The sequence below is a fragment of the Pecten maximus genome, chromosome 6 (assembly GCF_902652985.1).
Source record: "Pecten maximus chromosome 6, xPecMax1.1, whole genome shotgun sequence".
Lineage (NCBI taxonomy): Eukaryota > Metazoa > Mollusca > Bivalvia > Pectinida > Pectinidae > Pecten > Pecten maximus.
The window spans coordinates 15796757-15812164 of record NC_047020.1 but is presented as its reverse complement, the minus strand read 5'-3'; the positions used below and the strand labels follow the sequence as shown (position 1 = coordinate 15812164).

Genomic DNA, 15408 nt, shown 5'->3' with positions numbered 1-15408 from the left:
ATGAAAATAGCAAGGAGTGATTAAATGAATTTTAGAAGACATTTAGGGTTGTGACTGAATGACAGAAATCATTCAAAAGCTATGAAAATATGACAGATAGCATGTAAATGAATATGATCAAAGTTAATGATCATGTAAATGAGACAAATTTCACCTCCTGCTTATCTATCTCATTACAATCAGACTGGATCCTTGAGTAGGTGAAATTTTCTCAAGAGTTAATAATGAAATCAAAATGAGAAATGATATTTTGTCTATAAACAAAGAAAACAACCCAGTATTATACTAAATGATATTCTACAACGGAAATTTTAAATAAGAGGGAGTTTGATCTACCACTTACACACAACCATGTATAAATGTGAAGTTTGAAGCAGTAATATATATGCTTACATCCTCTAAATCACTAAATGTCATGTGCTGGCGAAGTTTTTCTAGCGCAACTCTTTGAGAGGTGGGTGTACTTGGGGTTATGCGAGTGCGAGGAAAGGTTGAAGGGGTGCGCTGCTGACGTTCAGATGGGGGCGGAGAGTCCAATGATAGGGACTGTTCTCTCTCTCTTTCCGGATTGCCTTTCTTCCGACGCTTAGTATTATCTATACCAGGGTTAGGTTTCCAGCCAGAAAAATCCTACAGGTTAGACAGAACCAGGTAAAAGTAATGAAAAACTTCACACCAATAAATCAAACCAGATTAGTGTTAATTAGAAAATAGTGATCTATATCAAAAGAAAAAACATTAAAGATGAATATTAACAGAGAAATCAGGACTAATAGATGACCATATGGAAACCTTTAGGCAATTTAATGACTGTAGTTACAAGATCTTAACTTGTTATATATCATACTTGGCTTTATCTTCTGTTCATTAAGATCTGACAGCAACTTTCTGCCACATTGTAAAAAAGTTAACTACAAACTGTAAAATAAATATGATAAGTACTGTGTTCAATGCCTTTGTCTGCTGTTCTCAATTAAATGATAGACATTAGATAAATGTGGATGGGCAACTCATGATGAAAGTTGACATGAATCAGGTGACAGTATTTTTTACCCTTTAAGCATTACTTTATAATACATATTAATGGGTCCTCAATGATGTCTGCTTTGTTTTTTTATGATCCTTCTTTTTCTTTCTGCATGCAACATTATCCCAACAAGCCCTGGCCTGTTTGAACATAAGTAGTCAGGAGCAACATCAAGGGCGTAAAAATCCACTAGCCTGATGTCCGGAACTATCAAATATTTAGCTACTGCTTGGGCTGGTGAAATGCATGAATGCTAAAAAGAGTCTTTCCGAATATGTTGTTTATATTAAATCTTTAATTTTCAGATTTTCAATGTTATATTGTGTGTTTACGGGCAGGATAAAACCAAAGTCACAGAAAAGTTGTTAATGATTACTAAACAAAAATAACCAAATGAAACCACATCAAACAATCTAGTTCACTACTATAGGTACTTATTACTATAGATTTACATGCATGTACCAGAATTAAAATCCAACTGGATACTGGTGTTAGTTAAATAATAACAAGGAAAGGCTTTATAAAGTAAGTATGAATTACTGTATTGGTTTTTAGATTATCTTGAAATATTTCACAGTTCACAAGATGTCTTGTAATTTTTTTTCACTTGATGACAAATTAAACAGGCTATCAATTCCATAATCATTTCCCCTTGCCTTTTTGAGAACAATAGAGCAGTATTACCGTATTAAGTGTTCTTATAGCAGAAACTTTTTGGAAATTTTCTCATAACGGGCGTAAATAGACGGGTGGAAATGTACCATATTCCTATACTCTGTATGCCCATCTAAGTAAACACTATTTAAACAAACAAAACATATAGCTAAAAGTACTAAACTGCAACTAAAAATTGTTAGTAAAAATGAAAGGAACACTACTGATAGAAATAGTGATGACTGATTGTTACATTTTGAAGTCTGTACATGTATCAGTAAATGTACATTTGCGTATGAAAATGATATGAATGATGACAAAAAGCTAACATACAGATTTTGGAAAATATGGGTAGCACTGCCTTTATTTTGATAGTAAATTACGGTTTTTATTTTTACCAGCCTTGATACAACATCTACCAGTGGATCTTAAAATATATAGTAAGCTTTGGTATCGTTTGGTCCCAATTTCAGGTTTCAGCACACAGGGTAAGTCAGCAAGTTTGTTTTCATTTTTTTTTTTTTTTTGCTTGGTTGTTAAATTCAATTAATATGTTTGGTCCATTTACTGTTAGTTGTACAGGAAAAATTCTCTGCATTTCATTATTATTATTATTATTTTTTTATGCAAATAAAGACTAAAAAACAATGTAGTCAACTACTGGTAGGAAAAGGGTATTATAATCAATCAGGAAACAGAAAGTTAAACACACAAATTTCAAAGCCTATCAGTCTCAACATAGGTTACAATCTTTAATCATATGATAATACCCATGTGATTAAAGACAATTCAGCTACCGTACATCTAATTAACCTACCCAATTGTTAGGTCTCAGATCATTTGGAATACTGTGTATGCTGATGTTGTCATCCTTATCTGATGCACTAGTTGACCTCTGCCATGCCTTTCTTGGTTTTGGGTCAGTGGATGCAGATTTCATAAATTGGCGACTGCCTCCAGTTGCCATGTTTGAAAATTCTACAAGCAAAGAGCAAAATTTGATTACTATATAAAAAGAGAATTGATTTGATATTAATGGAATTAGGAAAACAAATTTAATATTGTAGCTAAATATACATGTCAGACAATAGATTCCAAGCGCCTATCATCGATTGTGAACAGCCCTAATATAAAACAAGAATACTGCCGCGCAGAACAATATACACCCATATAATGACTATAGCTATAATAATGCTTTCCCAGTTTCAAAGAAATGTGATTTTCTCTGAACAAAAATCAAATACCGAAATGAACAAATGGCAATAACTTTGGAAAAATAATTGATTCAAAATTCTTTTCAACCAAACACAACTTCATATGATTATAACATCCAAGTTTCAAAGAGATCAATAAAAAAAAATGCAGGATATCTCCAAACAATAATCAAATACTGAAATAAACAAAGGTCAGTAACTTTTGCAAAATGGTTGAATCAAAATTCTTTTTGGGGAAACAACAACATATCAAGATTATAAAAGATTATAAAGCCTACCTAGTTTCAAAGAGATTCGTCAAAAAATGTAGGAAGCGATCGCTGGACAAAGTTTTTTCCAGATAGACGGAGGGACAGACAGACAGACGACATCATACCACAATACTTGTCAAATTTGATGGTGTACAAAAACTTACTAAATCTAATTATAGTCAAACCTGTCTATAAAGACTGCCCAAGGGGAGTCAGAAAAACGGTAACTAAAGACAGGTTGTCTTTATAGACAGGTCAAAATTATCCCACTAACTAGTTTACGTGAAATTGTCATAGATAACTTGTAATTGAAAATTATTATATATTTTTTTTATAAATCTGAAGGGTTAATCTTTATTAAAAAGACTTTTCCATTAAAAATCCATGAATAAAATGTGATTTTGTTGAGTCCAAGACAAAACAACTCAAAATGGTCTAATAGATACCAAAGTATTTAAAAAAAAAAAATTCTGAAATATTACTAAATGTATTTATTAAATTATCTCCCTTTCTTTCTTTAATAACAGCAAAGAAATACACAAAAACTGATGAATTATGTTTGTGTTACTACTAATTATTTTTGTGACATAAACTAATTTCTTAAAACCAAAAGATTTTTTTTTCCGACTCAAATTGAAATTCGGATACGGTATTTGTGGCAGTTTACGACTCATTATTAGTGTTGACAGGCGACACGCATGGTGACCCCACTCCTCCAAGCTCCAGGCCAGGGCAGTGACAGTAATTATAGGCTAACAGGTGGTAGAGGTCTTTGTTTATATAATCAGGCCAGGGTTGTTGGGGTCTTTTGTTTATACAATCATGCCAGGGTCGATGTGTCTGAATTTTCCGGAGATTTTATGAAGGATTACTGCTGAGAGCAGAAGATGGCCGACAGAGATCGGTCGCTATGGAAAACAAATGAGCGACCACCGTTCCAAAATCACCGGTCGTTAGTCACATTAGACAGGTGGTCGCTATACAAAGGGTCGTTATATAGTAAAATATCACGGGGAATCTTAAAATCGGTCGTTATAGACAGGCGGTCTTGACTATGTGTACATTAACATAGTATGATAGTAATATAGTTTATTTTACACATGGGTAGACATCTTTTTCCGACCTTCAAAATATTTATTTACCAATGTACATTTATAAGGAATGCAAATCTATCAAATGATATTTGACAATTTTCTGCTGGTCTAGTTGGGTAAATTTATGAAATTTAGAAGTTGGAAATAAATATCAGTGAGTTTTAATGTTCAAGCCACAACTACTGAAATCATAGAGACATGTCAATCCTTGCCAATTTTTTACATTCTCCTTTTACTTTTTCAAGGATCTTTGTGCAAACTGCAAATTCATAATCTTTGTTCATAATCTAAACTCATTTGATGGATTTTGAGTTAGAATTACATTTACATTCTCTGTTGTTTTCATTAAGGTTAATGTTTCTCCTCATGAAAAGGTGATTTTGAGACTGGGTCTCCTTGTACTGTAATAGCTGGTGGCCATGGCTTCCTCAATGAACACGCAGGAGACCTATTGCATGCCAAAGCAATATGATTGTCTTGCCCAAAGACACAACTACAACAGCACAGACCAGTTAGATTTTACCCGAGGTTATATAGCCAACTTGAATCCAAAGAGACCAACACTTTAACCGACTAATAATATAAGCTATCTGTTCATCTTAAAAGCAACTGATATCAGTATAAAGGTTGTGAGTTTCCCTGAGTCTGCGAGACAGTTTTACAAATGCAAGACACTCCTGCATTACTGAGATGAAATCAAGCCTTTGAAATTAGTGATTTTCAGGCATATATAATAAATCATCTGCATGTATTTCAGTGATTTACTTATCATAGGATAGAAATTTATGCCCAACATATAATATGGCAGGATCTTGGTAATTTTAAGTTGATAGTGGGAAACATTATTCTAAAGTTTATGGAATTTATTTTTTTAAGTCCTGTTGATGTCGATGAGTTACATTTTGAGTGTTTACAGAAGGCCTAGCGTAGGCACTTACAGGGATAACTCTGGATGGGGCCATTTCCCCCTTATTTTCCAAAATGGCCCACCAAAGCTCACAAATTTCTTCAATTATCTATGTTTTGGCCCATACGATTTCTGAAATCTTGTCAAAATGGGCGGCCCATGCATTTTGGGTCCAGTGTGAACCCTGCACTTAGGAGAACACATCGGATCAGATACAAGTGACCGGCAAATTTGGAAGGGACTGGATATAAAAGTAATTAACAGCAATGACAATCAGACGTTGGAGTGCTGTCATTTCAATAACTTACACATATATATTAAAATGTGATAAAAAGACTTGCGATGCCAAAAAATACAGAAATTAAAGCAATCACTGACAGCTTGATTGTCCCTTAGTTTCACATTTTCAGACCAGAATGTGTTTTGTCAGAGCACAAACTCGAAACTTTTTCTAATTTGCAACATGACACAATCATGCAACACACACACGGGAATGTTATTTCTCTGCAAAAAAATGTGACAAGACAATTTAGAAATCTACCGGTTATCGATATAGCTGAAAACCTTTGATTTCTGGCTCGTCTGCAAAGTGTCAGCGTTCTCTAAACACATTCCACAGCGGCCATTTTGACGCCGCGTATTAATCTATGGAATTTCCATTTTCAGTACTTTTTCGCAAAACAATGTTTGAGTAGAGTGAAATGGACATATAAACAACAAACAAAATAATTGCGTAAGGAAATGCACCAACAATCCATATAAAACAAAACCCCGGTTTATTAAACTTAAAATCAAGGGTTTATTTTCATTGAGTATGTTGCCTGCAAACCTCCGCGCGCGTTAAATGTTAAACCGTCATTCATTGGCTAACAACATGTAAGGTGCGTTCGGTGCTAACCAAAAAGTCCATTATTCAAAACCATTGCAGGTTAACATCCATTTTTACCAATAATTCACCATGAAATTTAAGTTTTTATCACTATCAAAATCAATATTTTAAACGTGAAACCTATACATAATTCTGTTGAATATAACATTTACTAATACCTGCATTCTACTCGAACTAGCCTATTTCTAGGAGCTTTTCATTTATGTGGAGAAACCGACTTAAACTTTAAAATAGTTATATTTTACGGTCAAAAGATACATGAAAACTCTCATTATATGTACTGAGTACAAAATCATATGAATTGTACCTTTTTGTAAATATTATCAGGATACCCGATCCTGATGTGCTCTATTTAAAATAGCCAGTTTTAAATGGAAGAATTGGTTGGAACGGGTAAATGAAAGCGGTTCAGACAACACCTGTCAAAAGTTCCAGCAATCTGACAATCGACAATATACAGGGAAAACAGAAGTGCAATGTGAACTGAATACGCCAGAAAAGATATTGTATGTGTTATGGTTACGTGTGGGTTATTCACAAGTATATAACTGTTTAAGTACGAGGCTCTTTTTGCGTTATTAATGCATCTGCACATGAACCACAGGCACAGTGACAGTGACATGTCTAGTATTATATTTTTTAAAAATCCAGAAATACCTACTTATTAAATATAATATTAGGTATTTCTCGCTAGTTTTCATATAAGACTAGACATGCCCCTGTGGCTGAACCATAGGCACTTGTATCTGGCCATTACCCTAACACCAGAGTTAAAAATTACCCTCGATATTTGCTATAGACTACATATCGAGGATAATTTTAATTCTAGTGTTAATAACCAGATACAAGTGCTCATGGCTGAACACTAAAGTGGCTGCCTGTATGAATTGTCACCTATAGACTATATCCAGTTCAATTACGCACAAATATTATAATTTTATAGACTTTCTCTCTATCATATGATTAAATTTAATATAATATATTTGAGATTATATGCATATATTATACACTGTAATCACTGATTTCAGCCACATGCCACGACATATATGTTCTGGTCACAATTTATTTTAAATGCTCTCATATTTGAGGGTATAGCTCTCTTTTATAACAATGTTTGCAGTGAAATATAGGCCTAAAGGGTTTTATGGTGAAAATATAGGTGATATTTTCACTCGCTTGAGAATAACACTTTTGATATTTTCACTTGTTTTTGTTGTATTTTTCATTACACCGTCCTATTAAAATTTGAAATGCAACACTATAGACAGAATACGTTAATCAAGTGTCAGCAGTAATTGTTGTATAGTCCAGGTCTTCTGGCTACATTGCTCCTTCCTTTTATCAGGGCTTATTTAACTTACCTGGTTTTATTTACTTTAACTGAAGGCAGGCCTAACTGCATATATTACATATTTATCCTGTATACATATTATACATATATTTGTAATTGGTCATGTAATGATACAATTTAATTATTGAATTTTAGAGGCATTCTAACCCTTTATCAAAACACAAGAGAGCCTAAATTACAAACAATCACATGTACAGACATAGAACATGAAACAGTTCTGTGTAATTGTTACCATGTCATGACAATTATCTGTTTTTAGAAAAAATCTCAAGCGTCCAATTTTATTCGCCTTTTTCCCGTTGTATTGTATTACAAAGTTTTGTTGTATTTTTGATGTTATTGTTTGTGTAATTTAAATATGTATGAGTATAGACTTTCGATGAAAAATTAGTCATTTATTATTTATTGTCTTATCTGTTTACAGTTGACAAACACAGACTCCTAGACTCTGGATTTTTTCGTGATATATAGATATATCCTGAGTGCATTAAGCCAGACATGGCAGGCAACTACTATTTTGTGATTGTTGGTCACCATGATAACCCTGTGTTTGAAATGGATTTTGTTCCTCAAAGCAGAGCCAATGAACCAAAGGTTTGTTTTTTTGATAAATAAGTCTAGCATAACAGGTGTGATAGGTTCTAATGATACACCGATACCATGGACATTCAGACAGTTTACAATAACACTCTCTTTATATTGGTTTGTACAGGTACATCTAGGTCCATTGAATATTAATTGATAGCTAGGATCATTTATAAAATTATGTATGACCTAATTAAGCAGAAATATTCTAATATGAACATTTTGAGCTCACCTGCTGTTAGGAGCTTTGTAAGGTTGATATGTAATAGTGCCCTGTCCATCATCAGCAGTCCTATTTCTACCCATCAAATTATTCATTTAATTTGAAAGTCTACTCTGTTTGAAAGATGGATGAAATTTCAACTCAAAAAGATGTAACTCATTGTTGAGTAATTGAAAGGTGTGAACCCCCTCCCCCAGGTGGGAGGTTAATTGTGAATTGATTTGAACATCACTAGGAAAAGTCAGTGTTGTATTGATGGGCATGTGAGTGCAGCTTTTTATATCCAATAGAATTAATGAAGTATTAATAGATAGATTGAAGATTTTTGGCTGCCACCAAGATTTAAGGAAATCTAGTCCCTAAGTGATACATATACAGACTATAGCCCTGTTAATGGTCATCTTGCTATAGAAAATAATGGATATGCTAGTTGACATTGTCAACATGTTTTCTTTTCTGTCTCTTATCAATCAAAATATTAGCTCACTAATGTTAAGGATAAAAAGATTATCTCAAAAATGTCAATTAAGTAATTATGTTGTATTACCTATATCCTGAGCATTGCTTGTTGTAGAAAGATGATCACCGTCACTTAAATCAGTTTGTGGCTCATGAAGCTCTAGACCTTGTGGATGAACAGATGTGGACCACAAACAACATGTACCTTAAGATTGTAGACAAATTTAACGAATGGTTTGTCTCAGCTTTCGTCACAGCAAGTCGTATCCTTTTGTTGATTGATAATTAAGGGCGTGTTGCTCAATAGATGTTATTATAGCTTTCAAGCTTTATCTATTTAAACTTAAACAATTACACAGCAAAGTTTCTTTTCTGCAGTTTTGTTCTTGTTACATCAAGATACAAATTTTGGTTGTCATGGTAACTGGTCACTGTATACAAGTTTTTTTAAATAGCTCCATGATTAGCTCATCAGTCATTTGACAGATTTGATTAGCTTTGGTCAAATGTTATAACTATAAACAAAGCCTATACCGGTAATTTGATATATAGGCATTTCCAAAACTATTGCTACGGTAACGCAATTTTGACTTGTGCTTGATTGGAATCTGAATATTGTCAGGTTTTGATCAGATTTAGTCACTTTGTAGCTTTTATTGCCATGACAACTCTATATGGTGGCCTCTAATTGGTTGAAATGAAGACATTGCCTGATTTCGCCTGAATTTAGTATTTAGGTATATCTTTTATTGGACGCCAGACATCATAGCACATGTCTTGTTAGTCCAGCAGTCATATTACTGGTAAAGTAAATATTAGCCTCTGGTTTGTCGCAAATTACTGCCATCTGAATCTTGTTATGGCAGTATGCCCATTCTACATGTTTGTTGACAAAGTCTTGTTCAGGCAAGTCTCCCAGCAGTTTTCATCCAAACTTCTCTAAACGTTGCATAATGGGAAACAGGGTGGATTGGGGTGTGAGTCATGTTGTGACATTTCAGAAAGTATACATGTATAATTGTATATTACAAAATATTATTATAAAATAGAAACGTCTTATTTTCTACAGAATTATTGTATCTTTGTAGATATATCTATTGTCAGTTTAACACTTTAAAAATACATTTCATTTTGTTCCTTGATTAAAATCAGGCATGAGGTTTATGATGTTGCATGATATGAAAAATGAAGATGGAATTCGAAATTTCTTTACAGAAATGTATGAAATTTACATCAAGGTAGGTAAAAATAAAGAAAAATGCTGTTGGTATGGATGTTATTGTTGTCAACCAAATATTGACTACAAAATTCTCCATTTCAAATTTGAAAAGTTAACAGGTATGTTGATTGTCTGCATTTTGATATATTGTTGAAAAGTTTTGAATGTGGCTTTCATTACTAAGGTCAGTTTTGTACAAAGGATATTGGCCATTTTGAAATAAATATATAAATAATATTGATACTATTTCAAAACTTTTCTTTGTATTCAACATGTATTACTGATCTTAAGTTAAAGCTCACCAGAAAGGGTTATACATAATGTAAGTAGATCAAAATCAAGGTGTGAAGTTGACTTTTCAGTTATGATTCCTGTAATGGACAACTGATATGAGGCTTGTTATCTCAAAAATATTCAGCACAAAGAAAATAATATCAGAAAAAATAATATTGTCACTGTTTAAAATTCTGTTTTTAATGATGTTTTGTGTTCCGTTTTGTAGCATTCCATGAATCCATTCTACGAAACAAACAAGCCTATTGAGTCACAGAGTTTTGAAAAGAAATGCCAGTTATTTGGAAGACGATATTTAATTGGATAAGAGACATTATATAGTCACATTAAGGAGTAAAATGGTCCATTTAGGGTGAAATGAATGTCAGATGTTTCTGAGTGTGAGCACGAGAGGTTTATTATTTTAAACATGTCTTGAATCATGTACATTTTATAATGACAGGGGTCATTTGACGTTGTATATTAAAGGAAATCTGATAAAATGCAAAACAAGACTCTAGGATACCAAACTTTGGACATAGAACTGCTTTATAGATCATCATTGCCAGGCATGATTGGGAGCTAGGCCCTTTAGAGATCCTTATAACCCTATCTTTGGAAAATGAGTTTATCAATACAAATCATTGCCATACAGATACATTCCTATTGATGGAGGATTAGGAGTTTATAATATAATTTTTATTACTAAGATGGTTTTACAAACAGCCAATCAATGTAGAACTTTAGTCTACATCTGTAGTATATTTACAGGAGTATTAAAGTTCATTGCTAATACTCAGAGTGATTATAAATGTTTTGGATATTGATCTATAGACAGTATTATTAACAGTGAGTAATCAATGTGTTGTAATTCCTGATCATTGCTGTCCTAGTTTAGTAGTATGTCTCTTTCATACCGACTAACAAAAATGTATTAAAAATTATCTCCTAATACTTTTATATCCCTAATATTTCTATATCAGTCCAGTCAAAGATCCCTTTTCTTTTCTATGCTGTGTTACAGAAGTGAAATGTGCAATAAAATGTTAATTAGATAGTTTCTAAATTTAATTAAAAAGCTTGTATTCTGTAACTCAACACAATAAATAATTTCAATTCAAAATGTGATTTATAAATATTTGAATAATTCTAATGTGTAAGATTTATTTTGTTGGTATTTAATACACATGCAGCAATGTATTCCTGTTAAAATACTGGTGACTTCTCGCTGAAAAAGTTCATTTGATAGACCATTAGAACAGCAAAGTTACAATGATTAATAACTTGGTTACAAAGTTTAAATATTAATCCTGTATCAAAGCAAAATATAAGTGTATTAAATTTAACAAATCTTCAATATCAGTGTAAGTACATGTATTACAGGGAATACATAGGCTCATGAACAGACAAGAGGCCTAATGGGCATGCATCCTGCACCACCTAGTATTCTTTTCTTTGGTGATTCTCTGTCTTTCTGTCAATCAAAAGAATTTAAATTGATTCTAGGCCTTTTGGGTTTTAAGAAGAGGTCATTAAAGGTTTTAAAAACTTTGACCCCAGTAACCCCAGTAAAGGTCAAGATCAATTTTTCTCAAAATTTGTGGGGCTTCCAGGGAACATACAAGCCATATATGATTCTAGACCTTCTGGTTTTTGAGAAGAAGTAGTTTAAAGGAAGAAGTTGATGCCGGACGAACAGCTGATGGATGGACGACAGACAGCACATCATGGCTTAAGATCACTTCCAAGTTATGGAGTATTATTAAGGAAAGTGAGATAGCTTATTTTATGGTGACTCATCCATTTTCTGATCATTACAAGAATCAGATTTGGTGGAAGTATGAATTAAGAGGCCCATGGTTCTATTTCAGTCAGTTTGACCCATTTTGGCCTCACCTATCAGCCCTTGGGTGACAATCAGTGCCAATATGTGCATACTGGTACCATCATACTGCATCTACTGATAATTCTCTGTGTTTTCTGATCGGTCTCAAAATCCAATATGCAAACCTAAGAACCAAATGAAATTTGAGAAAAATTCCTTCAGTACTTTCTGAAAAAAAACGATAACAAACTTCAATTGTACCATCATACTGCATTTACTGATAATTCTCTGTGTTTTCTGATCGGTCCCAAAATCCAATATGCAAACCTAAGAACCAAAGGAAATCTACATATGAAATTTGAGTAAAAATTCCTATAGTACTTTCTGAAAAAAAGCGATAAACTTCAATTGTCAATTTCCAAGATGGCTGCCTGTCGGCTAGACTGTTTAGTGATCGGTTCCAAAATGCAATATGCACAACTAAGAACCAAGGGAAATTTACATATGTGATTGGAGAAAGAGGAATACTGTAGCGATATCAAACTTTAATAGTCTAAATCCAAGATGGCCGACTGTCGACCATGTTCTTTTCTGATCGCCCCCAAAAACAAATATGCACACAAGTGACCAAGGGGAACCTCCATATGAAATTTATAAAAATCCTTTCATTACATTTTGAGAACTGGCAGTAACAAACTTCAATGGTCAAAATCCAAGATGGCCATCTGTCGCAATTTTAATAGGTCAATCACAAGGCTTCAGCTCAAGTGACCTAAAATATAGGTAGAATGTTTGGGAAATTGGAAATATCTTTGTAAAACGTATGATTACTCTGAAAAGGATTAGTCTTGGGTGGCCAATAGAAGAGATGACGCAGAGATCCATTATAAATTATATATATATACATGTATTGCATAGATTTGTTCGGAATAAATGTCAACATTGCCAACAACTTAAATTTCTCACGATCATGAAAACAAGAGGCCCATATGGCCTGAGTCGCTCACATGGTTTATGTGAGCAAACATGAAAATAATTTTCAGGTTATATTTGTTAATGTCTTACAATGCTATGATTATCGGGTGCTTCAAAGGGGAGGAATCAGCCCATCATTTGTATAAATTTGAATCCAAGCCACCTAGGGATCTTATCGATGAAATATCAATGTCATACATTGCTATAAGGGCCAGAGAAGAATTCATTAGTCGTTAATATCAATATTGCCAAATGGACCCCTTTAGGCCCAGTCCCTCAGGCCCCTGGGGAGTCAGCCTTATCATTTGTATAAATTTGAATCCCAGCCACCTAGGAATGTTACCACTGAAATACTAATGTCATACATTGCTTAGGTCCAGAGAAGAAGTTGTTAATATAAATATCGCCAAATGGACCACTTTTGGCCCCGCCAATCGGACCCCTGGAGGGTCAGCCCCATCATATGTATAAATTTGAATCCCAGCCACCTAGGGATGTTACCATTGAAATGTCAATGTCATACATTGCTAAGGTCCAGAGAAGAAGTCCTTTGTCGTTAATATCAATATTGCTAATGGACCCCTTTTGGCCCCTCCCAAAGACTGCTGGGGGGTCAGCCCCAACATTTGTAAAAATTTGAATCCCAGCCACCTACGGATGCTTCCTTCCAAATTTGGTTAAATTCTGATCAGCGGTTCAGAAGCCAATTGTTGACAGACGGACGTCGGATGCCGCGGTATGGCATAAGCTCACTGTGGTCCTTCGGACCAGGTGAGCTATTTATGTTTATGATCCATTTGCTAATACATTTTGGCTTTATTTGTTGATGTATAATTATGTTGTGGGGGTCTCGACTGCTCCAAAGATTAAACCCAGAAATGATGTCAAGATTCAACATGATTGTATTTAAAGAAACTATAAGTCCCTTGGGGTGGGAAAAGACCCCGGGCCTATTTTTACATGAGGATTATGGGGTTATGGTTATGGGGTGTGGAAAATGAAAGAAATAAGTCTTCTGGGTACGGAAAGACGCCAGACCTCAGGGGGTGGGGGTAGGGGCGGGGAAGTGTCAGCCCCATTATTTGTATTAATTTAAATCCGAGCCTCCTGGGGATGTTACCACTGAAATATCAATGTCATACATTGCTTAGTTCCAGAGAATAAGTCATTAATATCAATATTGCCATATGGGGGATTATGGACCCATTTTGGGCCCGCCCATCAGCCCCACCATTTGTACAATTTTGTATCTCTAACCCATAAGAATATGTAGAATCAGTCAAATATGAGCAATATCAATTGCTTAGTTTCAAATAAGTTGTTAATATCAATTAAGCCGAATTGACCACTTTTGGCCCCACCCTCAGGCCCCCTGGGGGTCAACCCCATTTGTACAATTTGAATCCCAACCCCATAATGATACTTCCAGACAAATATTAGTGATATTAATTGCTTAGTTCCAGAGAAGTCTTTTGCATCAATTAAGCAAAATAGACCCCTTTTGGCCCTGCCCCTCAGCCCCCACCATTTGTACAATTTTTAATCCCCCTCCCTATAATGATGCTACCAGTGAAATTTTGTTCAATTCTGATCAGCGGTTATGAAGAAGCCAATTGTTGTTTGACAGACGGATGCCGGACGCCATGGTATGGCCTAAGCTAACCTTGGTCATTCGGACCAGGTGAGCGAACAATGGCTGTCTGGATTCCCCTTCCTAATAAATAAGATAAATACTGAAGAAAATGATTCTTTTAAGCAAATGGGAAACATTTGACGTTACACCTGTTGAGATGTCAGCAGGAATTTGAGTTAACCAAAGAATCTTGAGTGGAAAAAACTTTCTATTTATACTGTATTGTTGACCTTGAACTTTAGACATTAATTGCTATATCTCAATGTAAAACATACAGGTTTGTTGGTTCCTAAGAACTCAAATTATCACACAGTAACAGCCCTTCAGACAACAATGATTGATATGCCACGGCAAATTAAGTAATCTCGATGTAAAGAAAAAATTGTGGTCATCTTAAGGCTGCAGTGCAACATCAGTCAGTTCCTTCCATATCAATGAAAGGACAAGTTCTTGTTGAAGCATCGTCAGGAGCCAAAGGGAGCTCAAAGCTACATTAACCGAGCGCGTTGTGCCCTCCCTACCTGCATGTTGATGGTGGCAAATAGACATGCAAAGGAATTCCATGGGCAACATAGTTTGGCTAGAAGGGAAATGTTTAACCCTTAAACCCTCCTGTAAGCATTTGAGATTCCAGGATTGGCCACCACTGCACTGGGGACTAGTATTGTCATGGCATGATTTTCACACTTTAAAGAATATAAACACTTGCTAAGCATTAAAGAGGAGTTCACTCACTTGTGCAAGAAGGCAAGGGTTCAGATCCCAGACTCTTACACCCTTTCACATATCAATCAATTTAGAAATTTAAAAGCAGAGTCCTTAGGATCTT

The 15408-nt window shown here is 34.5% G+C and overlaps 2 protein-coding genes across 7 annotated transcripts in view; one reads left to right on the top strand and one right to left on the bottom strand.

Moving 5' to 3' along the window:
• The window catches only part of LOC117329096 (pericentriolar material 1 protein-like), a 44257-nt gene extending 41598 nt beyond the window's left edge, over positions 1-2659 (bottom strand). For 5 of the 6 annotated variants that reach the window (XM_033886818.1, XM_033886817.1, XM_033886822.1 and 2 more), the window contains exon 1: positions 394-601. In XM_033886818.1, the coding sequence (XP_033742709.1) occupies positions 394-395 (2 nt within the window). In that variant the 5' untranslated portion in view covers positions 396-601. Of the gene's footprint in view, positions 1-393; positions 602-2498 lie in introns of those variants that run through there. The other variant, XM_033886819.1, reaches the window with a different exon arrangement.
• Positions 2660-6236: 3577 nt separating this feature from the next.
• On the top strand, positions 6237-11269 carry LOC117329094 (trafficking protein particle complex subunit 2-like). The gene is made up of 5 exons (XM_033886816.1): positions 6237-6542; positions 7812-7981; positions 8770-8917; positions 9807-9892; positions 10376-11269. Exons 2-5 carry the CDS (start codon positions 7886-7888, stop codon positions 10472-10474), a joined length of 429 nt encoding a protein of 142 aa, XP_033742707.1. The 5' UTR covers positions 6237-6542; positions 7812-7885; the 3' UTR covers positions 10475-11269.
• Positions 11270-15408: the final 4139 nt, after the last annotated feature.

Coding starts and splice junctions, on each gene's coding strand:
- LOC117329094 (XM_033886816.1), top strand. CDS start 7,886: ATGGCAGGCAACTACTATTTTGTGATTGTTGGTCACCATGATAACCCT. Junction 7,982..8,769: donor GCAGAGCCAATGAACCAAAG/GTTTGTTTTTTT, acceptor TGCTTGTTGTAG/AAAGATGATCACCGTCACTT. Junction 9,893..10,375: donor TGTATGAAATTTACATCAAG/GTAGGTAAAAAT, acceptor TCCGTTTTGTAG/CATTCCATGAATCCATTCTA.